This window comes from Hemiscyllium ocellatum, chromosome 1 (assembly GCF_020745735.1).
Source record: "Hemiscyllium ocellatum isolate sHemOce1 chromosome 1, sHemOce1.pat.X.cur, whole genome shotgun sequence".
Taxonomy (NCBI): domain Eukaryota; kingdom Metazoa; phylum Chordata; class Chondrichthyes; order Orectolobiformes; family Hemiscylliidae; genus Hemiscyllium; species Hemiscyllium ocellatum.
In genome coordinates this window covers 924,040-950,761 of record NC_083401.1, presented here as the reverse complement: position 1 = coordinate 950,761, position 26,722 = coordinate 924,040, and the positions used below count along the sequence as shown (strand labels likewise).

Below are 26,722 nucleotides of genomic sequence, written 5' to 3'. Positions count from 1 at the left end.
TGAGTACCTGAGACTTCAAAGTTAATTCAAGATGCTGCTTAAGTATTTATGTAAGATGTTCTCTTTCTCCCAGCAGGTACAAATTTGAATGCCTTTTGAGCGTCAATAAAATAACACTCAGATGTGTTAATCTGAAAGACCTGGCAAATTGAATTGAAGTTATAATGTCTGCACCATGACATCACATAAATTTCAGTCTGCATTGTCATTTGGTATTCTATCTTTGAAGATACTTAAGCAGAATTGATCAGTATGAGAAACCATCCTGTTCATGCACAGTACATTCAATGTACATGTGTGGTTTTTTGAGGAATGGCCTCTTTGGACCTACCCTACCGCTGTCCACGATGTGGTGAACACAAGCGTTTTCGAAGTCTGTCTTCATTGCGAGCCCATCTGGAATATAATCACACATACGAGACACTTTACGTGCTTTCTAAGTCTAACAGTGTTTGTGATGCCAGTGTTGTGTCTTCAGGAGTTGACAAGTCCATTCTGATACCTACGTCCTGTAAAGAAATATTTGAAAGCACCTCATTCAGGGGTAAAGAACAAAGATATTTGTATGACTTACAGTGTGGGGAGGATTTACCACTTGGTTCCACCTGTTACTTCCCTGAGGTTGAGGTTCCAGTTAACGATATACTCATGAGGAAGGCAGTGACATCTGCTGCTCCTCCGGCTGCTCTAGCTGCAGCAGCAGTGGATGCTGTTTATGAGGAAGGCCTGGCTCGATTAAAGATTCAAGCGCTTGAGAAACTTGACTTAAATGAACGTCTAGAGAAGCTGTCAGAGGAAGTGGAGCAGAAAATCACAGCTCGAGTAGACAAACTTCAGACAGAACTTGAGAAAAAGAGTTCTGAGTTGGAGAAAGCCAAACAGGAAAGTGTGAAGTTGAGTCAAGAAAAGCAGGACCTTGAAGAAAAGGCCTCTGAGTTATCACGCCAGGTCGATGTGAGTGTCGAGATGCTGGCTACATTGAAACAAGATCTGGTGCAGAAGGACCAAGAACTTGCCAGGAAACAACAGTAAGTACATGTGTTGTGGTCCAGGATGTTAGAAAGAATCGCAAAAATTGGTTAATAGTTTTTTTGTTATTTTAAAAAGAACATAGAACAATACAGCACAGTATAGGTCCTTCAGCCCTTGATGCTGTGCTGGCCTTTTGTCCTACTCTAAGATCAGACTAACCTCCATACCCTTCATTGCACTATCGTCCATGTGCCTATCTAAGAGTCACATAAATGTCCCTAATGTATCTCACTGTACTTGTGACAGATATTTCTGGGGAAAAGCCTCTGGCTATCAACTCTATCTATGCCTCATTGTCTTGAATATCTGTATCAAGTCATCTCTCGTCCTTCTTCACTCCAGTGAGAAAACCCCTAACTCCCTCAACCTCTCTTCATAAGACATGCCCTCCAGTCCAGGCAGCATCCTGATAAATCTCCTCTGCACCCTCTCTAAAGCGTCCACATCCTTCCTATAATGAGGTGACCAGAACTGAACACAGTATTCCAAGTGTGGTCTACCCAGGGCTTGAAAGAGCTGCAGCAAAACCTCGCGGCTCTTAAACTCAATCCCCCTGTTTAGGCCACTCTTGGAACACAATTCTGGTTTTCCTGCTATAGGAAGGATGTTGTGAAGTTTGAAAAGGTTCAGAAAGGATTTTGCCAGGGTTGGAAGGTTTGAACTGTAAGGAGAGACTCTGGTTGTTAAGAAGGCATACAGTGTGTTAGCTTTTATTGGTAGAGGGATTGGGTTCGGAGCCGTGATGCAACAGTACAAAGTTGGTGTGGCTGCACTTGAAGTATTGTGTACAGTTCTGGTCACTGCATTACAGGAAAGATGTAGAAACATTGGAAGGGGTGCAGAGGAGATTTACTGGGATGTTTCCTGGTATGGAGGGAAGGTTTTATGAGGAAAGGTTGAGGGACTTGAGGCTGTTTTCGTTAGAGAGAAGAAGGTTAAGAAGTGACTTAATGGAGACGTACAAGATGATCAGCGGATTAAATAGGGTGGACAGTGAGAGCCTATTTCCTCAGATGGTAATGGCTAGCACAAGGGGGCATGGCTTTAAAATGAAGGGTGATAAATATAGGACAGATGTCAGAAGTGGGCCCTTTACTCAGAGAGTAGTAGTAGTAGGTAATGCCCTGCTGCAACAGTAGTAGACTCACCAAATTTAATGGTATTTAAATGGTCATTAGATAAATTGGGTGGCATGGTGGCTCAGTGGTTAGCACTGCTGCCTCACAGCGCTAAGGTCCCAGGTTCGATTCCAGCCTCGGGTGACTGTCTGTGTGGAACATAGAACATAGAACATAGAAGGATACAGCGCAGTACAGGCCCTTCGGCCCTCGATGTTGCGCCGACCGAATCCTACCTAACCTATACTAGCCCAATAACTTCCAAATGCCTATCCAATGCCCGCTTAAATGACCATAAAGAAGGAGAGTTCACCACTGATACGGGCAGGGCATTCCATGAACTCACAACCCGCTGTGTGAAGAATCTACCCCTAACATCTGTCCTATACCTACCACCCCTTAATTTAAAGCTATGTCCCCTAGTAACACCTGACTCCATTAGCGGTAAAAGGTTCTTAGTATCTACCCTATCTAAACCCCTAATCATCTTATACACTTCTATCAGATCTCCCCTAAACCTTCTCTTCTCCAATGAGAACAGCCCCAAGTGCCTCAGCCTTTCCTCATAAGATTTTCCTACCATTCTAGGCAACATCCTGGTAAACCTCCTCTGCACTCGTTCTAAAGCTTCCACATCCTTCCTATAGTATGGCGACCAAAACTGCACACAATACTCCAGATGAGGCCTCACCAGAGTCTTATACAACTGCAACATGACCTCAGGACTCCGGAACTCAATTCCTCTGCCAATAAAGCCCAGTACACCATATGCCTTCCTCACAGCACTATTTACCTGGGTGGCAACTTTCAGAGATCTGTGTACATGGACACCAAGATCCCTCTGCTCATCCACACTACCAAGTAGCCTACCATTAGCCCAGTAATCCACCATCTTGTTATTCCTACCAAAGTGAACGACTTCGCACTTAGCTACATTGAATTCCATCTTAGCTACATTGAATTCCATAAAGTGGAGTTTGCACATTCTCCCCATGTGGGTTTCCACTGGGTGCTCCAGTTTCCTTTCACAGTCCAAAGATATGTGGGTTAGGTGAATTGGACATGCTAAATTGCCCGCAGTGTTAGGTGTATTAATCAGGGGGAAATGGGTCTGGGTGGGTTACTCTTCAGAGGGTCGGTGTGGACTGGTTGGGCCAAAGGGCCTGTTTCCACACTGTAGGGAATCTAATCTAATCTAAATATATGGATGATAATGGAAATGTATAGGTTAGATGGGCTTCAGATCGATTTCACAGGTCAGTGCAATATTGAGGGCTAAAGGGCCTGTACTGCGAACTATTGTTCTATGTTTTATGTAATGAAAGCCAACACACCATATATCTTCTTAACAACCCCACGAGCCTGAGTGGCAACTTTGAGAGACCTGTGGACATTAGATCAGATTACTACAGTGTGGAAACAGGCCCTTCGGCCCAACAAGTCCACACCGACCCGCCGAAGCGCAACCCACCCATACCCCTACATTTACCCCTTACCTAACACTACGGGCAATTTAGCATGGCCAATTCACCTGACCCGCACATTTTTGGACTGTGGGAGGAAACCGGAGCACCCGGAGGAAACCCACGCAGACACGGGGAGAACGTGCAAACTCCACACAGTCAGTCGCCTGAGTCGGGAAATGAACCCGGGTCTCAGGCGCTGTGAGACAGCAGTGCTAACCACTGTGCCACCGTGCCGCCCAAAACATGGACACCAAGATCCCTCTGTTCCTCCATACTGCCAAATATCTTACCTTTAACCCATGTATTCTGCTTTCAGATTCGACCTTCGAAAGTGAATGACTTCAACTTTTTCAGGTTGAACTCCACCTGCCACTTATCACCCAGTTCTACATCTCTTCAATGTCTTGTTGCGACCTACAACAGCCCTCCACACTATCCACAACACCACCAACCATCATGTCATCTGCAAACTTGCTAACCCACCCTTCCATTTCCTTATCCAAGTCGTTTATAAAAAGAGCAGAACTAATCCCTGCGAACACCACCTGTCACTGAGCTCCCGGCTCTACCACCATCCTCTGTCTTCAGTGGGCCAGCCAATTCTGCATCCAGCAGCCAGATTTCTCTATATCCCATGCTTCCTGAATGAGCCTACCATGGGGAATTTTATCAGATGTCTTGCTAAAATCAATATATACTACATCCACTTCTCTACTTCTTCAATGTATTTTGTCACACCTCAAAGAATTCAGTCAAGTTTGTGAGACATAACCTGCCCCTCACATACTATCTCTAATCAAACTATCGTTTTCCATGTAATCATATATCCTGTCTCTCAGAATCCTCTCCAATACTTTGCGCACTACTGACATAAGACTGACTGGTCTGTAATTCCCAGGACTACCTCTATTCCCTGTCTTGAACAAGGGAATAGTCCAACAGGTTTAATTGGAAGCACTAGCTTTCAGAGTGCTGCTCCTTCATCAGCATTCCAAAAGCTAGTGCTTCCAAATAAACCTATTGGACTATAACCTGGTGTTGTGTGATTTTTAACTTTGTACACCCTAATCCAACACCAACATCTCCAAATCATGTTGAACAAGGGAGTGAAGTTTGCCACCCTCCAATCATCTGGTACTACTCCACTGGACAGTGAGGAAGCAAAGATCATTGCTAACTATCGGGGCCTGGCTTCCTGCAGAAACCTAGGGTATATCCCGCCTGGCCCAGGGTGTATATCTATCCTGGCTTCCTGCAGAAACCTAGGGTATATCCCGTCTGGCCCAGGGTGTATATCTATCCTGGCTTCCTGCAGAAACCTAGGGTATATCCCGTCTGGCCCAGGGTGTATATCTATCCTGGCTTCCTGCAGAAACCTAGGGTATCTCCCGTCTGGCCCAGGGTGTATATCTATCCTGGCTTCCTGCAGAAACCTAGGGTATATCCCGTCTGGCCCAGGGTGTATATCTATCCTGGCTTCCTGCAGAAACCTAGGGTATATCCCGCCTGGCCCAGGGTGTATATCTATCCTGGCTTCCTGCAGAAACCTAGGGTATATCCCGCCTGGCCCAGGGTGTATATCTATCCTGGCTTCCTGCAGAAACCTAGGGTATATCCCGTGTGGCCCAGGCTGTATATCTATCCTGGCTTCCTGCAGAAACCTAGGGTATATCCCGCCTGGCCCAGGGTGTATATCTATCCTGGCTTCCTGCAGAAACCTAGGGTATATCCCGTCTGGCCCAGGGTGTATATCTATCCTGGCTTCCTGCAGAAACCTAGGGTATATCCCGTCTGGCCCAGGCTGTATATCTATCCTGGCTTCCTGCAGAAACCTAGGGTATATCCCGTCTGGCCGAGGGTGTATATCTATCCTGGCTTCCTGCAGAAACCTAGGGTATATCCCGTGTGGCCCAGGGTGTATATCTATCCTGGCTTCCTGCAGAAACCTAGGGTATATCCCGTCTGGCCCAGGGTGTATATCTATCCTGGCTTCCTGCAGAAACCTAAGGTATATCCCGTCTGGCCCAGGGTGTATATCTATCCTGGCTTCCTGCAGAAACCTAGGATATATCCCGTCTGGCCCAGGGTGTATATCTATCCTGGCTTCCTGCAGAAACCTAGGGTATATCCCGTCTGGCCCAGGGTGTGTATCTATCCTGGCTTCCTGCAGAAACCTAGGGTATATCCCGTCTGGCCCAGGGTGTGTATCTATCCTGGCTTCCTGCAGAAACCTAGGGTATATCCCGTGTGGCCCAGGGTGTATATCTATCCTGGCTTCCTGCAGAAACCTAGGGTATATCCCGTCTGGCCCAGGGTGTATATCTATCCTGGCTTCCTGCAGAAACCTAGGGTATATCCCGTCTGGCCCAGGGTGTGTATCTATCCTGGCTTCCTGCAGAAACCTAGGGTATATCCCGCCTGGCCCAGGGTGTGTATCTATCCTGGCTTCCTGCAGAAACCTAGGGTATATCCCGCCTGGCCCAGGGTGTGTATCTATCCTGGCTTCCTGCAGAAACCTAGGGTATATCCCGCCTGGCCCAGGGTGTGTATCTATCCTGGCTTCCTGCAGAAACCTAGGGTATATCCCGCCTGGCCCAGGGTGTGTATCTATCCTGGCTTCCTGCAGAAACCTAGGGTATATCCCGTCTGGCCCAGGGTGTGTATCTATCCTGGCTTCCTGCAGAAACCTAGGGTATATCCCGCCTGGCCCAGGGTGTGTATCTATCCTGGCTTCCTGCAGAAACCTAGGGTATATCCCGTCTGGCCCAGGGTGTGTATCTATCCTTATGTTTTTTAAATTTCTCAGCAGGCCCTCCTTCCTAACATCAACCTGTTCTGGCATATCAGTCTGTTTCCCCCTCAACCTTAAGTAAGCTTCCTTCTTTCTTTTGACCAGATGTTCCGTATCCCTCATCATCCGAGGTTCTTTTACCCTCCCATTTGTCTCAGTGGGTCAAACCTATCCAGCACGATCAGCAAGTGCTCCCTAAACAACCTCCACATTTCTGCCATGCATTTCCCTGAGAACATCTGTTCCCAATTTATGCTGAACAGTTCCTGCCTCATATCATTATAATTCCCCCTCTCCGAAATAAGTACTTTCCCACGCCATCTACTCCTATCCCTCTCAATGAGTATAGTAAAGGTCAGGGAGTTATGATAATTATCACCGAAATGCTCTCCCAACGAGAGATCTGACACCTGGCCTGGTTCATTGCCAAACACCAAATTCAATATGGCCTCCCCTCTAGTCGTCCTATCTATATGGCGTCAGGAACACTTCCTGGACACGCCTGACAAAAATTGCTCATCCAAACTATTTGAACTAAGTAAGTTCCAATTATATTAGGGAAGTTAAAGTCACCCATGACAACAGCCGTGTTACTTCTGCACCTTTCCAAAATCTGTCTCCCAATCTGCTCCTCCATGTCTTTGTTGCTGTTGGGGTGCTTGTAGAAAGCTCATAATAAAGTGACTGCTCTTTTCCGATTTCTGACTTCCACCCACACTGACTCAGTAGACAAATCCTCCTCAACGATCTCCCTCTCTGCAGCTGCGATACTATCCCTGATGAGCAATGCCACTCCCCCACCTCTTTTACCTCCCCACCCCCATTCCTTTTGAGACATCTAAACCCTGGAACTTCCAACAACTATTCCTGCTCCTGTCATATTCAAGTTTTCGTAATGGCCACAACATCATAGTTCCAAGCACTGATCCATGCTCTGAGTTCATCACCCTTATTCCTGATACTTATTGTATTAAAATAGACAGACTTCACCCCATCACACTGACTGCACCTTTGCCCTATCGAGTGCCTGTCCCTCCTCACAGACTCTCTGCATTGCTGTATCTGGTTGTTCACTACCTACTCCATCATTTGATCTGTAGTTCAGGTTCCCATCCTCCTGCCAATCTAGTTTAACCCTCCCAAAGAGTTCTCGCAAGCCTCCCACCCAGGGTATTGCTGCCCCTCCTGTCCTCCTTGTACAGGTCCCACCTCCCCTAGACCTAGCCCAGTGATCCTCATATCTGAAACCCTCCCTCCCACAGCAGCCCTGCAGCAATGTGTTCATCTGCACTCGCTCCCTGTTCTGAACCTCACTAGCATCTGGCACCTGTAGCAATCCTGAGATTACTACTCTGCTTGTTCTCTTTTCAGGTCCTCTTCCATTTCCTTATTTAGGTCATTGGTACTGATGCGTACCTCGACTTCTGGCTGCTCTCCCTCTTCCTTAAGAATCCTGTAGACTCAATCTGAGACATCCCTGACTTTGGCATAAGACCATAAGACATAGGAGTGGAAGTAAGGCTATTTGGCCCATCGAGTCCACTCCGCCATTCAATCATGGTTGATGGGCATTTCAACTCCACTTACCAGCATTCTCCCCGTGGCCCTTAATTCCTCGTGACATCAAGGTGTTTTGCTGGCGACCACAGAATCTCCTGTCTGTCCCTCTCATGATTGAATCTTCTGTCACTACTGCTCTCCTATTCTTCCCCCTTCCCTTCTCAGTTATCGAGCTAGGCTCAGTGCCAGAAATGTGGCTGCTGTGGCTTTGCCTTCTTAGGTTATGCCCCCCCCAACAGTATCCGAAATGCTTCTAAGATGTGGGTATGACTGGCTAGACTAGCATCTATTGCCCACCCCTACATCCTTTTGAAAAGGTAGTATAGAGTTAACTCTTGAACCACTGCAGCCCATGTGTTTGTAAATAGACCCGCGATGGTGTTAGAGGCATAGAGGTTTTAAAGGAGGAGAAAGGCCGTCTGGTCTAGCACATCCATGTTGGCCACTAAACATTTATTGATTCTTATCACATTTTCCAGCATTAGCCCCCAGCCTTTTCTGCAATGGCATTTCGAGTACTCATCTAAGTAGTTCTTAAATGAAATGAAAGGAAGGTTCATATAACACCACACCATCCTAGATGGTTAATGATTAGCTTGGATTTTGGGACTGACTAATTTGGAAACAACATCATCAATATTTGAAATAAACATAGTACAAAAGGAAAGGGTGGCTCAGTGGTTGGCGCTGCTGTCTTACGCCAGGAACCTGGATTCTATCCTTGGGCAACTATCTGTGTGGACTTTGCACACTCTATCTGTGCCTGTGTGGGTTTCCTCCAGATGCTCCAAATTCCTCCCACAATCCAAAGATGTTCCGGTTAGGTGAATTGACCATGCTAAATTGCCCTAGTGACAGGAGATTCAATCATGAGAGGGACAGACAGGAGGTTCTGTGGTCACCAGCAAGACTCCAGATGCCAAAGGCAGGGATGTCTCGGATCGGCGCAACATCGAGGGCCAAAGGGCCTGTACTGCGCTGTATTTTTCTATGTTTTCTATGGATCGAGTCTATAGGATTCTTAAGGAAGAGGGAGAGCAACCAGAAATCGAGGTATGAATCGGTACCGCATGCTAAGTATCTAGGGATGTGCAGACTAGGTGGATTAGCCATAGGAAATGCAGGGTTACAGGCACAAGTTGGGGAGGTTGGAGTCTGGGTGTGATACTGTTCGGAGAGTTGGCTTGGATTCGATGGGCCAAATGACCTGCTTCCAAGCTGTAGGGATTCTATGTTTCTATGAGTTCCTCAAATTAAATGAGAAGTCAGGAGATTTTTCAAGATGTATAGTTTCTTTAAGAAATTTGTCTCAAACTTTAGCTGAACAACTATTAGACAATAGGTGCAGGGGTAAGCCATTCAGCCCTTCGAGCCTGCATCGCCATTCAGTATGATCATGGCTGATCATTCCTAATCAGTATCCGCTTCCTGCCTTATCTCCATAACCCTTGATTCCACTATCCTTGAGAGCTCTATCCAACTCTTTCTTAAATGAATCCAGAGACTGGGCCTCCACTGCCCTCTGGGGCAGAGCATTCCACACAGCCACCACTCTCTGAGTGAAGAAGGTTCTCCTCATCTCTGTCCTAAATGGTCTACCCCGTATTTTTAAGTTGTGTCCTCTGATTCGGCACTCACCCATCAGCGGAAACATGTTTCCTACTGCCAGAGTGTCCAATCCTTTCATGATCTTATATGTCTCAATCATATTCCCTCTCAGTCTTCTAAACTCAAGGGTATACAAGCCCAGTCGCTCCAGTCTTTCAATGTAAGGTAATCCCGTCATTCCAGGAATTGACCTTGTGAACCTATGCTGCACTCCCTCAATAGCCAGAATGTCTTTCCTCAAATTTGGAGACCAGAACTGCACACAGTACTCCAGGTGTGGTCTCACCAGGGCCCTGTACAGCTGTAGAAGAACCTCTTTGCTTCTATACTCAATCCCTCTTGTTATGAAGGCCAGCATGCTATTAGCCTTCTTCACTACCTGCTGTACCTGCATGCTTACCTTCATTGACTGGTGTACAAGAACACCCAGAACACCCAGATGAAGAGCTTATCCTTGAAATGTTGACTCTCTTGCTCCTCGGATGCCGTCTGACTGGCTGTGATTTTTCAGCACCACACGTTTTGACAAATGATGCCTCAGGCAAGGGAAGAGAGTAAGGAGATATTCGTGATAATCTCAGCTGGTGCAGGATTTCAATCCACGCTGTTGGCATCATGCTGGTTTGCAAAACAGTGACACCAACAGCACTGATTCAACTCCCACACTGGTTGAGGTTACCCTGAGATCCCTCCTCAATCTCTCCCTTCCCCTCACGTGGTGTGATAACCCTCATGTGAAACCACCAACAGTCATACAGTCATAGAATTATTCAGCATGGAAACCGATCCTTAGGCCCAACTCGTCTGTGCTGACCAGGTATCCTAAAATGATCAAGTCCCATTTCCCAGCATTTGGCCCCTATCCCTCTAAACCCTTCCTCCAGGCCATTCTGCTACAACACGCATTTTGTTAATGCGAATTCGCTGTAGTACGATTGACGAATTGGGATACAGTTTTCAAAACATGAACCTTTAAAATGTGTTGGCTGTCACGCAATTACATTGCCAACATTTTAAGCACTATTTGTAAATTGCGATTTTTCAATAATGCCATGTTGCACAAGAATGCGACATTGCATTATCGGAGAACTACCTGTATTCATGTATCCATCCAGATGCCTTTTAAATGTTGTATTATTATCTTTCTCGAATGAGTTAGTGGTACTATGACAATGGAGAAAGTGAGGTCTGCCGATACTGGAGATCAGAGCTGAAAATGTGTTGCTGGAAAAGTGCAGCAGGTCAGGCAGCATCCAAGGAACAGGAAATTCGACGTTTCAAACATAAGCCCTTCATCAGGAAGAAGCCTATCCTGATGAAGGGCTTATGCCCGAAACGTCGAATTTCCTGTTCCTTGGATGCTGCCTGACCTGCTGCGCTTTTCCAGCAACACATTTTCATACTATGACGATGACCTAATATCTAACTATCAGCTGTCAATTCACCATTGAATATATTTAAAGTTCAGTTAGAAGAGAAGAATATAGAGTTATCATTGACGTGTTTGCATGCTCATCAATAGAACTTGCTAATAATTGGAATCGTTTGCTTGGTTTTGTGATTCAATATATTTCTTTTCCCTATTGACTTTTGCAGGGAAGTGTCACAGATTGATCAGTTCTTACAAGAAACAGCAGCACGTGAAGCAAATGCAAAAGTTCGCCTGCAGCAATTTATAGAGGAACTTCTGGACAGAGCAGACAGGGCTGAAAAGCAGCTAATGGTGATCAGTAGTTGTGGTACGACACCTAATGGCAGTCTGGGAAGGAGCAGCAACCCTGGGGCAAGAACTAGCAGAGAACAGGTACTTGTACGCTATTAGCAATTGGCAATGCTGCCTGACATTCAACTGATAAATGGAAACATGTAATGTTTTTTGATTGTTCATTTGTGGATTTTGTGCCTTATAAACCATTAAAGGCAAGATGTTAAGCAGGGAAAGAGTAGGATCCATTCGGCACCAAAGTGACAATCTGTGTGTAAAGCCACAGCATATTAAAAAGGTGTTAAGTGAATCCTTCTCTTTGGTCTCCATTCTGGGAAATGGAAAACTGAATTCAGGAAAGGGGACTGTGAGAAACGTTTACATTTTAACATAGGAAATGGAAAGGTATTGAAGGCTCTGTTGGGCTCTGTTGAACAAATTCTCTGGCTCGGATTAATTGCATCACAGGCTGCTATGGGAGGAAAGGCAGGAAATTGCAAGCTGTGACACAAATCTTTAATTTCATGTGGGAAATGCCAGAGGACTGGAGAATGGTTACTTTCCAAGAACGGTGGTGGAGATGAACCGGGAAATTGCAGACTAGTTCAGTAGTAGTGAAATTATCAGAGAAAATTCTGAAGGAAAGAGTTAATATCCAATTGGAAAGCATGGTAAAGTAGGAACAGTCAGCATGACTTTGTCAGAGGAGGGTTGTGCCTAACAAATTTGTTAGAATTTTTCAAATATGTGATCAGGTGTGTGGATGGGGGGATGTTTGGTTGATGTAGTTTATATGGATTTTAGCAAAGCTTTTGACAAGGTCTCACAGGAAGACTGATTGAGAAGGTTAAAGCACATGGAATTTAAGGAAATGTAATGAGATGGATCAGAAACTGGCCCAATAATAGGACACAAACAGTAGTTGTATTAGCTATTCGAGTGACTGAAGGTAAGTTGAAAATGACTCCACAGAGGCCGGTATCCCATCATCAAGTCACCCTCTATTTACACATTTACAGTCTTTGACACTGATCCAGCTCCCTCAGAGCCAGCTCTTGGAATGAACAAGATATCTGACACTTTTTTATCTGTCAGCCAGAGCTCCTTGATTCGACCAATTAACAGCCCCAGTCAGGGAACTCATATTCTATGAAGTCCACCTGGCTAACTTTGTTATGCTCACTACACCCATCCCTCTGAGTCCGAACTGGTTTTTCTTTCTTGTAGCACCTCAAGGCCAGATTCCTCCAGCTCTGCCTTTGTTATGGGCAGCATGGCTTGTATAGACGGTCGCCTCTTGGGCCCAGAGCACCTCAGAAGAAATGCATTGTCCTGTTCAGGCAGCAAGGGTGTCGAGGCAGCAACATCCGCTGTACACATCTCTGATTCCAAGGCATCAACAACACTTGGTGGAGAGGGAGAACCAATAGGTTCTGGAAAAGTCACAAGGGCTGTCGAGGATGGGCACAGTTTGCTCCTGCACCGTTTGCAGCTTTCATATGGTCCATGTGCTTTTTCAGGACCTTTGCATCTTCAAACGTCACTGAACCTGACCTCACATCGGACAAGTGTTTGGTGCAGAAAGTGCAGCCAGTCAGGCAGCATCTGAGGAGCAACAGTGTCGACATTTCGAGCATAAGCTCTTCATCAGGAATGCTGGGGTGGCTCATAGGAGCTGAGAGATAAATGGGAGGGTTGTGGGGCTGGGGGGGGGAGGGTAGATGGGAGTGTGATAGATTGAAGGTGGGGTTGAAGTTGATAGGAGCGGAGGATGGAGAGGATAGGTGGGGAAGAAGGTGGATAGGTAGGACAGGTCAAGAGGGTTGTGCTGACTTGGAAGGTTGGATCTGGGATAAGGTGGGGGTGGGGAGATGAGGAAACTGGTGAAATCCACATTGATCCCGTTTGGTTGGACGGTCCTAAGGTGGAAGGTGAGGCATTCTTCCTCCAGGCATTAGGTGGTAGAGTTTGGCGGTGGAGGAGGCCCAGGACTTGCATGTCCTTGTGGACTGGGAGGATGAATTAAAGTTGTTGGCCACAGGGTGGTAGAGTTGCTTAGTGTGTGTGTCCCAGAGATATTCTCTGAACTAATCCGTGAATTAGTGTCCTGTCTCCCCATTGTCGAGGAGAACATGTTGAGAGCAACAGACACAGTAGATGTTGTGTGTGGGTGTACAAGTAAATCTCTGTTGGATGTGGAATGATCCTTTTGGGCCATGGATTGAGATGAGGGGGGAGTTGTGGCCGTAGGTTTTGCATTTCTTGCGGTGGGAGGGGAAGGTGCCAGGAGTGGGGTGTGAGTTGGTTGGGGAGCATGGACTTAACAAGGGAGTCACAAAGGGAATAGTCTTTGCGGAACACAGATAGGGATGGGGAGAGGAATGTATCCCTAGTGGTAGGGTCAGTTTATGGGTAACGGAAGTTATCAATGTGGATTTCACCAGTTTCCTCATTTCCCTTTCCCCATTTTATCCCAGATCCAACTTTCCAACTCATACCGACCTCTTGAACTGTCCACCTCTCTTTTCCGCCCTCCTCTCCTACCTATCACCTTCACCCCCACCTTCAGCTCCCTACTGCATTCTCAGCTACCTTCCCCCAGCTCCAGCCCCCTCCCATTTATCTCTCAGGCTCCTTGGGCAACCCCCTCATTCCTGATGCTCAGAATGTCGACTCTCTTGCTGCCTGACTGGCTGTGCTTTTCCAGCACCATACTCTTCGACTCTGACTTCACATCAACCATGCCTCTTATCCGAGCAGCTGCAAATGTGTTGCTGGTCAAAGCACAGCAGGCCAGGCAGCATCTCAGGAATAGAGAATTCGACGTTTCGAGCATAAGCCCTTCATCAGGAATAAGAGAGAGAGCCAAGCAGGCTGAGATAAAAGGTAGGGAGGAGGGACTAGGGGGAGGGGCGATGGAGGTGGGATAGGTGGAAGGAGGTCAAGGTGAGGGTGATAGGCCGGAGTGGGGTGGGGGCGGAGAGGTCAGGAAGAGGATTGCAGGTTAGGAGGGCGGTGCTGAGTTGAGGGAACCAACTGAGACAAGGTGGGGGGAGGGGAAATGAGGAAACTGGAGAAATCTGAATTCATACCTTGTGGTTGGAGGGTTCCCAGGCGGAAGATGAGGCGCTCCTCCTCCAGCCGTCGTGTTGTTGTGTTCTGCCGGTGGAGGAGTCCAAGGACCTGCATGTCCTCGGTGGAGTGGGAGGGAGAGTTAAAGTGTTGAGCCACGGGGTGATTGGGTTGGTTGGTTCGGGCGGCCCGGAGGTGTTCTCTGAAGCGTTCCGCAAGTAAGTGGCCTGTCTCACCAATATAGAGGAGGCCACATCGGGTGCAGCGGATGCAATAGATGATGTGTGTGGAGGTACAGGTGAACTTGTGGCGGATATGGAAGGATCCCTTGGGGCCTTGGAGGGAAGTGAGTGTGGAGGTGTGGGCGCAAGTTTTACATTTCCTGCGATTGCAGGGGAAGGTGCCGGGGGTGGAGGTTGGGTTGGTGGGGGGTGTGGATCTGACGAGGGAGTCACGAAGGGAGTGGTCCTTGCGGAACGCTGATAGGGGAGGGGAGGGAAATATATCCCTGGTGGTGGGGTCCGTTTGGAGGTGGCGGAAATGGCGGCGGATGATACGTTGTATGCGGAGGTTGGTGGGGTGGTAGGTGAGAACCAGTGGGGTTCTGTCTAGGTGGCGGTTGGAGGAGCGGGGCTCAAGGGCGGAGGAGCGGGAAGTGGAGGAGATGCGGTGGAGGGCATCGTTGATCACGTCTGGGGGGAATCTGCGGTCCTTGAAGAAGGAGGCCATCTGGGCTGTGCGGTGTTGGAATTGGTCCTCCTGGGAGCAGATGCGGCGGAGACGAAGGAATTGGGAATATGGGATGGCGTTTTTACAGGGGGCAGGGTGGGAGGAGGTGTAGTCCAGGTAGCTGTGGGAGTCAGTCGGTTTATAATAGATGTCTGTGTTGAGTCGGTCGCCCGAGATAGAAATGGAGAGGTCTAGGAAGGGGAGGGAGGAGTCTGAGACAGTCCAGGTGAATTTGAGGTCGGGATGGAAGGTGTTAGTAAAGTTGATGAACTGTTCAACCTCCTCGTGGGAGCACGAGGCAGCGCCGATACAGTCATCGATGTAGCGGAGGAAAAGGTGGGGGGTGGTGCCAGTGTAGTTGCGGAAGATGGACTGTTCCACATATCCTACGAAGAGGCAGGCATAGCTGGGGCCCATGCGGGTGCCCATGGCAACTCCTTCAGTTTGGAGGAAGTGGGAGGATTGGAAAGAGAAGTTATTCAGGGTGAGGACCAGTTCAGTCAGTCGAAGGAGGGTGTCAGTGAAAGGGTACTGGTTGGTGCGGCGGGAAAGGAAGAAGCGGAGGGCTTTGAGTCCTTCGTGGTGGGGGATGGAGGTGTACAGGGACTGGATGTCCATAGTGAAAATAAGGCGTTGGGGACCGGGGAAGCGAAAATCCTGGAGGAGGTGGAGGGCGTGGGTGGTGTCCCGAACGTAGGTGGGGAGTTCTTGGACTAAAGGGGACAGGACCGTGTCGAGGTATTGGGAGATGAGTTCGGTGGGGCAGGAGCAGGCTGAGACAATGGGTCGGCCGGGGCAGGCAGGTTTGTGGATTTTGGGCAGGAGGTAGAAACGAGCGGTGCGGGGTTGTGGGACTATGAGGTTGGAGGCGGTGGATGGGAGATCCCCTGAGGTGATGAGGTCCTGGATGGTCTGGGAGATGATGGTTTGGTGGTGGGAGGTGGGGTCGTGGTCAAGGAGGCGATAAGAGGAGGCGTCCGCGAGCTGGCGTTTGGCTTCAGCGGTGTACAGGTCAGTGCGCCAAACTACCACCGCGCCTCCCTTGTCTGCGGGTTTGATGGTGAGGTTGGGGTTGGAGCGGAGGGAGTGGAGGGCTGCACGTTCTGAGGGTGAGAGGTTGGAGTGGGTGAGAGGGGTGAACAGGTTGAGTTGGTTAATGTCACGGCGGCAGTTGGTATAAAGAGGTCGAGGGCGGGTAGGAGGCCTGCACGGGGTGTCCAGGTGGATGGGGTGTGTTGGAGGCGGGAGAAGGGGTCGTCAGAGGGTGGGCGGGAGTCTTGGTTGTGAAAGTAGGCACGGAGGCGAAGGCGGCGGAAGAATTGTTCAATATCTCGCCGTGTGTTGAACTCATTAATCCGAGGGCGTAGGGGAATGAAGGTGAGGCCCCTGCTGAGGACTGATCTTTCATCCTCAGAGAGGGGGAGGTCTGGAGGGATGGTGAAAATCCGGCAAGGCTGGGAGCTAGGACCTGGTGTGGGACTGGAGCTGGGGCTGGGGGCGGGGTTACGCGTAATGACGAAAGACGGCGTGGGGGCGGGGAAACCTGAGGATTTGTGCTCCTGCAGGTTAGTGATGTCAGTGGGGGCGGAAATGGTTGCGGCGACGGAGGAGTGGTGGTCATTCCCGGTGGCCGCGTGGGTCGCGGGTCCGTCGGCGATCGTGGAAGCGGTTGTGTGTGCGGTGGTCACCGGGGCAGTTGTTGGGGCGGTGATCGCGGGGGCTCCGAGTTCGGTGGGGGCGGAAGTGACGTCACGGTCGGCGGCGGCCAAATATATTGCCCATACTGGCAAAAAGTCCGTTCATTTTGAATTATGCACGAGCATTCCCTTCCTTTCCGTTATTTCCTTATTTTATATAGAAAAGCCTGGGCATGGGCGAAGTTTGCACATCTATTTTTATTAATCCAGCTTTGCTGGAATGTAATGCTCTTTGAAGTTTTGCTACTAAAGAAAATCTATATTATCTAAATTTTAGATTAGTTCTGCAATATATATATATATATATATATATATATATAGTATTCTCTTTTTTTAAAAGAAACATTAACATTGTGCCCAATTAAATGGCTTTGGTTAGCAGTAACTAGAATTAAATGTAGAAATCTGATGATGATTGTGAGAAATAAATATTGGCTGGAGGGCAATGCGCTCCCCAAATTATGGTAACATTACACAAAGCTTTCAAACCACACTGAAATCTTTCTAATATTGAGGTAACCCTAGAATATAGATATTGGTACAGTCCTAAAATTATAAACCAACACTGTTCAGTATTAAATATCTAAGTGAAGATAATAGCTCAACTAGACACCCCTTCTTAGATCTAACGACCCAATCCAAAAATAAATCGAATCAACCAGTGTGTATTCTTACACAAAGCAAAAATATTTAGGCTGAGCGTCCATGTATGAAATCAAATCACTTGATAATTCAGTCAGTAGTATATTGTAATATAAAGTGCCTGTAATTATTTCAGAACTGGAAATTTGCAAATTACTTCCAAATTTCAAAACAATATTAAAAACAATCCAAACACTAAACCTTTATGATTACAGTCAGTAAGCAATAGAGAAACCAGCCTCTACATTGTGAATTGGCACTGACCATCAGTATCATTCCCCTGTGATTTTGCACCTTACCTAGGTCTGGCATACCCGTCCTTTATACTGTGTCTAACCGGGTTTTGCTGGGGACCCTATGGGATCAGAGGTTTGGGGTGTAAGGCTAACTCCTTGGCAGCTGCATCTACTTGCCCATCACTTTATAGACAGTGTCATTTTCATCAGCATGAGCCAGATATCTTGATAAATGTCAGATTGATTGGACAAAATATCATTACTATAATGCTGCCTCCCCTTTGGAGTTAAAAATCTTCAATGTTCCCACAAGGCTCCAAAATTGTGAATCATATTAAAAAGACAATGAAGAGTCAGTTTATACTAGTAGATTTTCCTTTTGATAGGATTCCCAATGTCAGCACTGAGGTAACATTAAACACACATTACTCCCCATTGGCCACATTTCAACAGTTAAAGCAAGGGCCAGGCATTTTCCCCTGGGTTTCTTTTTGATGTCTTGTTGCCAGTCACAAAGGTAAAATGTTGGGGCCTGCCACTCCCCATTTTCAGGGTCCCATCAGGAAAACGTTGTCCATCAGTGGTTGTCGGGTATGTAGATGAGGTAGGTTCTGTACCCAGTGGGTATCCTGGTTCCAATCAACCCTATCAGGGTTGGCATATGGCATTTGGGATCGCGAGGATGCGGAATATAATCTACTTTCCCTGTAACTTGCATCATGGTTCAGTCTGGTTCTGGCCATCCCAATAGAAAACCACCGCTCACCACTGGAAATTTGCGACTGGAAATTCCTGGATTGGTTTGTACTGTTGGTCTGGATCATGTCAGTGAATCCAGCCAGAAAACATTGCAAAAGCATAGGGTTAAATAAAGGTAATAAAGCTTCTTGATTATTGTTCAATTGTTTGTCACTTCCATCAGCCAGATAGGTGCATCTTTCAGACTTATAACACAAGCTATTGGTATTCAGGCTGCCCTAGAATTTTACTGCATTTACATCCGTATCACACTTGGACATACTGAACAAATTTGGTCGGTTTGGTCTTGCAGTCAGGGGCATGCTTCATTAACATTACTGTAGTCCCTGGGATGGCACCCGGTTTAGGATGGCGCAGGTCACTCATCCTCATGATATCAACGATGAAGACTGGATGCTTCATTTTCAAAAGAAGGAAAAGTTTCAACAAGTGGATGCTTTAAATTAAGGCTGGGGACAATCAGGAGATGATTCAGTTCCCTACAGTGTGGAAGCAGGCCCAACAAGTCCACACCAATCCTACAAAGGATAAGCCACCTAGACCCATTTCCCTCTAATACACCTAACACAACGGCAATTTAGCATGGCCAATTCAGCGGACCTGCACATCTTTGGACTGTAGGAGGAAACCGGAGCACCTAGAGGAAACCCACACAGACACGGGGAGAATGTGCAAATTCCACACAGACAGCCATCCAAGGCTGGCATTAAACCCGGGACCCTAGCACCGTGAGGCAGCAATGCCAACCATATAGCCACAGGGCTCAGCAGGTATACAGGAACGAAAGCCCAATTCTCAAAAAGGGTCGGTATGCCAGACATAGGCTCGGGATTCCGAGTAGAATCTAAGTTTTTTTATTTCACAGTATTGTTGCTTTAACCTTGTTTATATGTTCCTCAACCTTAGTGGCCTTACATTGTTTTCTCATGTCATTTCTATTTTTTTGTATACATATATACAGAACCATTCACAGTCACCTCCCCAGCTTTTGGGAATTTCATCTACCATATCTATCCCTATTCCCCAATCATATGCAAAATTTCTTCAACTGGCCAGTAATGTAGCTTTCCATTCTTTAATTAACAATTAATTCTTTAATGCAGTCATGTTTTAAATTAGCCATTAATCAATATGACAGGTCACTGAGAATGTGTGAAGGAATCCTGCCAATTAATATTGATTCAGGCTAATATAATTCATTTAGTATAAATATTAATAATATAAATAATAATAATATAGTTAAAAATAAATATATATAATAATAAATAAAATAATCATTATCTTTAATTCAGGGTGGAAACCCAACAAGTGACTAAAACATTTTAGTCTGCTGCTTTATCCTTCTTATTGCATCGTTCTCTTCCCTTCTGTAGTTGATCTCCTTGCTCTATTTTCATTTTAACCTCATTTAACCAATTTACTAATTTATGCTTGTCTAACTTTAAAGCCTGTTCCTAACTATACATTTTGGAATCTTACTTGTCATAATCTGAAAGCTAATTTTAGGATTTGAATTTTTAGCTAATCAAAAATTGCAAGAGAATAACTAAATAAGTGATTTGTCTCATTCACCTGTCCTAGTCATTATATCACGTTGCTGTGACATTATGGAGCTTGCCAACTCTATAAAATGGGGCAGTGATGCTACAAAAGAAATAATGATTGATATACCACCCTATTCCTCTATGTTTGGCTGTCCCTATTTTCCAAAGGTTGGAATGCTGGGTGACAGCTGTGCCTGCTTAAGTCAGACTGTAGTCCTTTTTCATCGTTAGGGACACCTAATGATACGGATAGAATTCAGCTTGAATTTTGGCGAGAGCACTGAGTGGAGTGGTACCAAGCATACTTTATGCATTACTGAATGTGGATACATCTGAAGAAGATTATGGAAAATAAATAAGTTTTCAATTTTTTTGTGGACATTGGAGGATCAACAGAGCTTCGTTCGCATTGTCTTGTTTTAAGAGCAGGTCTCCTCTGTGGTAATATATCAATGGTCATTCTTTTACAATATATCTGAGGAACATGCAACATCTTATTTCTTATATAGTTTATAAATATATATTTATATATAAATTGGAAATTCATTTATTCAGTATTTACTATTTAAAATGTAAAATGCATAAAGTTCCCAACTTTGAAATCCACTATAACTATCTGGTTTTAGTCCCTTAATTTAAGTCCAAAATTAGTTTTCTTAAGTAGCCCTGACCAGTCATTGCTCAATTACAATGCTATAGGTCGTGAAATAATACATCAAGAAAGAACAACAGCCACCCTCCATATTCCATAAACAAAGAACAATCACCAAAACAAACAAACAAGCTATAAAGCAAGACAAGCCAAGCTGAACAGATACAACAGGTACAACAAACAACAATACAGCAGATACAGCAGCGAGATTATTATCTTGTCAATGTTGTTCCTGGACTACAGCAGTAACGTTATTGGGAATTAAGTGAAACAGCTATACATTCCAAAGACCGATCAGCCTATAAGGAAGAGTCTGAAATAGAAGCTGCAAAAAAATTATATAATAATATAAAAAAAAGCACCACTCATCTAAATCTGAGTTATCATTGTCTTCCTCATTAAAACTAAGACCACCCATCAAATGGCACAGTTCTGTTTGTTTACCAGTCACTGTGACTCCTCCTTTTCTTTCTGTATTTATTTTGCTCGAGCACTTCACTTTTAAGAACCTCAACAGATTCCATAGCACTATTTGCAGTTAATTTAATCCCCAATTTGGTGGCAGTATCCTGCCATGAGCGCAAAACTGATTCTTTGTGCCTCTCCTCACAAAACTGTCACCATAGTCCAATTAACTCTTTCGTTCCCGCTCCCATGTTATGTTGCTAAATCAATTGCTGAGTTGATTTAACCAATTGAGCAGATTTAGGGACGCCTAATGATATTCTTCATCACCCAATGTTTTGTTTAGACTCAGACCTTTCAGGAAATTTTTCACATAATTTTCACATAAAAATATTACTCCCTGATCAAACTTCCACAGATGCTAATCAATTTCACATACCTTTTTGTTATAAAATAACTTTCATTATAAAATATCGTGATATTTCTTTCTTTTGTTTTGAAAATAAATTTATTATATCAAGGATTCAGAAAAGATTACAAGGATGTTGCCAGGGTTGGAGGATTTGAGCTACAGGGAGAGGTTGAATAGGCTGGGACAGTTTTCCCTGGAGCGTCAGAGGCTGAGGCTGACCTTATAGAGCTTTATAAAATCCTGAGGAGCATGGATAGGGTAAGTAGACAAAGTCTTTTCCCTGGGGTGGGGGGAGTCCAGAACTAGAGGGCATAGGTTTAGGGTGAGAGGGGAAGGATATGAAAGGGACCTAAGGGGCAACATGTTCACACAGAGGGTGGTACGTGTATGGAATGAGCTGCCAGAGGATGTGGTGGAGGCTGGTACAATTCCAATATTTAAGAGGCATTTGTATGGGTATATGAATAGGAAGGGTTTGGAGGGATATGGGCCGGGTGCTGGTAGGTGGGACTAGATTGGGTTGGGATATCTGGTCGGCATGGATGGGTTGGACTGAAGGGTCTGTTTCCGTGCTGGACATCTCTATGACTCTATGACTCTAATAATAATCTATAATTAAATACCAGGAACCTCTTGCTTCCTGTAACTTCAAATATCAGGAGCCTCTTGTCCCCTGTAACCTCAAATTCGGGACCTCTTGCCTCCTGTAACCTCAAATACCAGGGGCCTCTTGCCATCCTGTCACTGCGCCATCTGCAGCTACCCATCTCTCGACATGCGGCTCTGGTTCCCATCCTCCTACCAAACTAGTTTGAACCCTCCCGAACCACACAAGCAAATCTCCCACCCAGGACATTTGTGCCCTCCATTTCAGGTGCAACCCGTCCTTCATGTACAGGTCCCACTTTCCTCAGAATATATCCCAATGGTCTAGGTATCTGAAGCCCTCCCTCCTGCACCAGCCTCACAGCCACATGTTAAGCTGCAATCACTGACTGTTCCTCACCTCACTCTTGGCACTGATAGCAAACCCGAGATCACTACTGTACTCATCCTGGGATGGGAAATCTTGGTCTTTAAAGAAGGTGGCCATCTGGTGTGTTCTGTGGTGGAAGTGGTTCTCTTGGGAGCAGATGCGGCAGAGGCGGAGGAATTGGGAATACGGGATAGCATTTTTTCAGGAGGTAGGGTGGGAGGAAGTGTAATCCAGGTAGTTGTGGGAGTCTATGTTTGCAAAACAAATTAGTGTTGATTCGGTCATCGTTGATAGAGATGGAGAGGTCCAGAAAGGGGAGGGAGGTGTCAGAGATGGTCCAGGTGAATTTGAGGTCAGGGGAAACGTGTTGGTGAAGTTGATGAACTGTTCGACCTCCTTGCGGGAGCACGAGGTGGCGCCAATGCAGTCATTAATGTAGCGGAGGAAAAGGAGCCGATGTAACTCCGGAAGATGGACTGTTCTACGTAGCCGACAAAGAGACAGGCATAGCTGGGGTCCATGGCTATCCCTTTCGTTTGGAGGAAATTAGACGATTCGAAGGAGAAATTGAGGATGAGGTCCAGTAGGAAAATGGCGCACCCTTGGGAAAATCATGATACTCGTAATGAAAAGTACAGCACAGACCAGGCCCTTTGGCCCACAATGTTGTGCCGAGATTTAATCCTAATGTGAAATATAGTAACTTAACCTACGCCCCCCTCAATTCACTGCTATCCATGTGCATGTCCAGCAGTTGCTTAAATGTCCCCAATGACTCTGCTCCCACCACCACCACTGGCAACGCATTCCATGCATTCACAACTCTCTGCATAAAGAACCTACCTCCGATGTCTCCTTTATACCTTCCTCCTAATATCTTCAAACTGTGATTTCTCGCACCAGTCAATCCTGCCCTGGGGAAAAATCTCTGGCTATGGGCAAGTTGTTGGAGGGAATCCTGAGGGACAGGATGTACATGTATTTGGAAAGGCAAGGATTGATTCGGGATAGTCAACATGGCTTTGTGCATGGGAAATCATGTCTCATAAACTTGATTAAGTTTTTTGAAGAAGTAACAAAGAAGATTGATGAGGACAGAGCAGTAGATGTGATCTATATGGACTTCAGTAAGGCGTTTGACAAGGTTCTCCATGGGAGACTGATGAGCAAGGTTAGATCTGATGGAATACAGGGAGAACTAGTCATTTGGATACAGAACTGGCTCAAAGGCAGAAGACAGAGGGTGGTGGTGGAGGGTTGTTTTTCAGACTGGAGGCTTGTGACCATTGGAGTGCCACAGGGATCGGTGCTGGGTCCTCTACTTTTTGTCATTTTCATAAATGATTTGGATGTGAGCGTAAGAGGTACAGTTAGTAAGTTTGCAGATGACACCAAAATTGGAGGTGTATTTGGCAGCAAAGAGGGTTACCTCAGATTACAACAGGATCTTCACCAGATGGGCCAATGGGCTGAGAAGTGGCAGATGGAGTTTAATTCAGATGCTGCATTTTGGGAAAGCAAATCTTAGCAGGACATATACACTTAATGGTAAGGTCCTAGGGAGTGTTGCTGAACAAAGAGACCTTGGAGTGCAGGTTCATAGCTCCTTGAAAGTGGAGTCGCAGGTAGATAGGATAGTGAAGAAGGTGTTTGGTATGCTCTCCTTTATTGGTCAGAGTATTGAGTACAGGAGTTGGGAGGTCATGTTGCAGCTGTACAGAACATTGGTGAGGCCACTGTTGGAATTTTGCGTGTAATTCTGGTCTCCTTCCTATCAGAAAGATATTGTGAAACTTGAAAGAGTTCAGAAAAGATTTACAAGGATGTTGCCAGGGTTGGAGGATTTGAGCGACAGGGAGAGGCTGAACAGGCCGGGGCTGTTTTCCCTGGAGCGTCGGAGGCTGAGGGGTGACCTTATAGAGGTTTACAAAATTATGAGGGGCATGGATAGGATTATTTTCCCTGCGATTGGAAATTCCAGAACTAGAGGGCATAGGTTTAGGGTGAGAGGGGAAAGATATAAAAGAGACCTAAGGGGCAACTATTTCATACAGAAAAGTCCGAGCTTAGCCAACCTCTCTTCATTAGGCAAGCCCTCCAGTCCTGGCAGCATCCTGCTAAACCTTCTTTGCACCCTCTCCAAAGCCTCTGTATCTTTCCTATAGTAGGGCGACCAGAACTGGACACAATATTCCAAGTGTGGTCTCACTAGGGACTTGTAGAGCTGCAGCAAAACCTCTCGACTCTTAAACTCAATCCTCCTGTTAATGAAAGCCAAAACACCATATGCTTTCTTAACAACCCTATCCACTTTGGTGGCAACTTTGAGGGATCTATGTACTTGCACACCCAGATCCCTCTGTTCCTCCACACTGCCAAGAATTCTGTCTTTAATCCGATATTCAGCATTCAAGTTCGACCTTCCAAAATGCATCACTTCACATTTATCCAGGTTGAACTCCATCTGCCATTTCTCAGCCCAGCTCTGCATCCTGTCTATGTCGCGCTACAGCCTGCAGTAGCCCTCGATACTATCGACGACACCTCCAACCTTTGTGTCATCTGCAAATTTACTAACCCACCCCTCAATCTCCTCATCCAAGTCATTTATAAAAACTACAAAGAGCAGAGGCCCCAAGAACCGAGCTCTGTGGGACCCCACTCAACACTGACCTCCAGGCAGAATACTTTCCATCTACAACCACTCTCTGCCTTCTGTCAGCCAGCCAATTCTGAATCCAGATAGCCAAATCTCCCGGTATCCCATACTTCCTGACTTTATGAATGAGCCGACTGTGGGGAACCCTATCAAATGCCTTGCTGAAGTCCATATACACCACATCCACTGCTCGACCTTCGTCGACCTGTCGTGACACCTTATCAAAGAACTCAATTAGTTTTGTGAGGCATGACCTGCCCCTCACAAAGCCATGCTGACTGCCTTTAATCACACTATGCTTTGCCAAATAGTCATAAATCCTATCCCTCAGAATTCTTTCCAGAACTTTGCTGACCACAGATGTAAGACTGACTGGTCTGACAGGGATTTCCCTATTACCCTTCTTGAAAAGAGAAACAACATTTGAATCGTTCCAATCCTCTGTTACGACTCTCATAGAGATTGAGGAGGCAAATATCCTCGCCAGTGGCTTAGCAACCTCCTTTCTCGCTTCCCAGAGCAGCCTGGGATAAATCTGGTCTGGCCCGAAGGATTTATCAATCTTAATGTTTTCCAAAATTTCTAGCACATCAATTTCATCAATCTTGATCTGGTCAAGACTGTGTCCCAGTTCCTCAAAGTTTTCATTTACACCCTTTCCTTGGTGAAAACCAAAGCAAAAAACTCATTTAGGCCTTCCCCTATCTAGAACATAGAACAGTACAGCACAGAACAGGCCCTTCAGCCCACGATGTTGTGCCGACCATTGATCCTCATGTAAGGTAAACCTCATGTATGAACCCTCAATTTCTGTGACCATATGCATGTCCAGCAGTCTCTTAAATGTCCCAATGACCTTGCCTCCACAACTGCTGCTGGCAACGCATTCCATGCTCTCACAACTCTCTGTGTAAAGAACCCGCCGCTGACATCCCCTCTACACTTTCTGCCAAACAGCTTAAAACTATGACCCCTCGTTTTAACAATTTCTGCCCTGGGAAATTGTCTCTGGCTATCAACTCTTTCTATGCCTCTCATTATCTTGTATACCTCAAATAGGTCCTCCCTCTTCCTTCTTTTTTCCAACGAAAAAAGTCCGAGCTCAGTCAACCTCTCCTCATAAGATAAGCCCTCCATTCCAGGCAGCATCCTGGTAAACCTCCTCTGAACCCTCCAAAGCATCCATATCTTTCCTATAATAGGGCGACCAGAACTGGACGCAGTATTCCAATTGCGATCTAACCAAAGTTTTATAGAGCACAAGATCTCACGGCTCTTAAACTCAATCCCCCTGTTAATGAAAGCCAAAACACCATATGCTTTTTTAACAACCCTGTCCACTTGGGTGGCCATTTTAAGGGTTTTGTGTACCTGCACCCCAAGATCGCTCTGTTCCTCCACACCGCCAAGAATCCTATCCTTAATCCTGTACTCAGCTTTCAAGTTCAACCTTCCAAAATGCATCACCTCGCATTCATCCAGGTTGAACTCCATCTGCCACCTCTCAGCCCATCTCTGCATCCTGTCAATGTCCCGCTGCAGCCTACAACAGCCCTGTATACTGTCAACGACACCTCCAACCTTTATGTCATCTGCAAACTTGCCGACCCATCCTTCAAACCCCTCATCCAAGTCATTAATAAAAATTACAAACAGTAG

At 46.1% G+C, this 26,722-nt stretch overlaps 1 protein-coding gene across 1 annotated transcript in view; it reads left to right on the top strand.

Annotated features, from left to right (window-relative positions):
• The first annotated feature begins 234 nt into the window (after nt 1–234).
• The window catches only part of fbxo41 (F-box protein 41), a 320,938-nt gene continuing 294,450 nt past the window's right edge, over nt 235–26,722 (top strand). Inside the window, exons 1-3 of the mRNA XM_060827707.1 lie at nt 235–488; nt 543–1,028; nt 11,172–11,379. Of these exons, the coding sequence (XP_060683690.1) occupies nt 313–488; nt 543–1,028; nt 11,172–11,379 (870 nt within the window). The 5' untranslated portion in view covers nt 235–312. The remainder of the gene's footprint in view (nt 489–542; nt 1,029–11,171; nt 11,380–26,722) is intronic.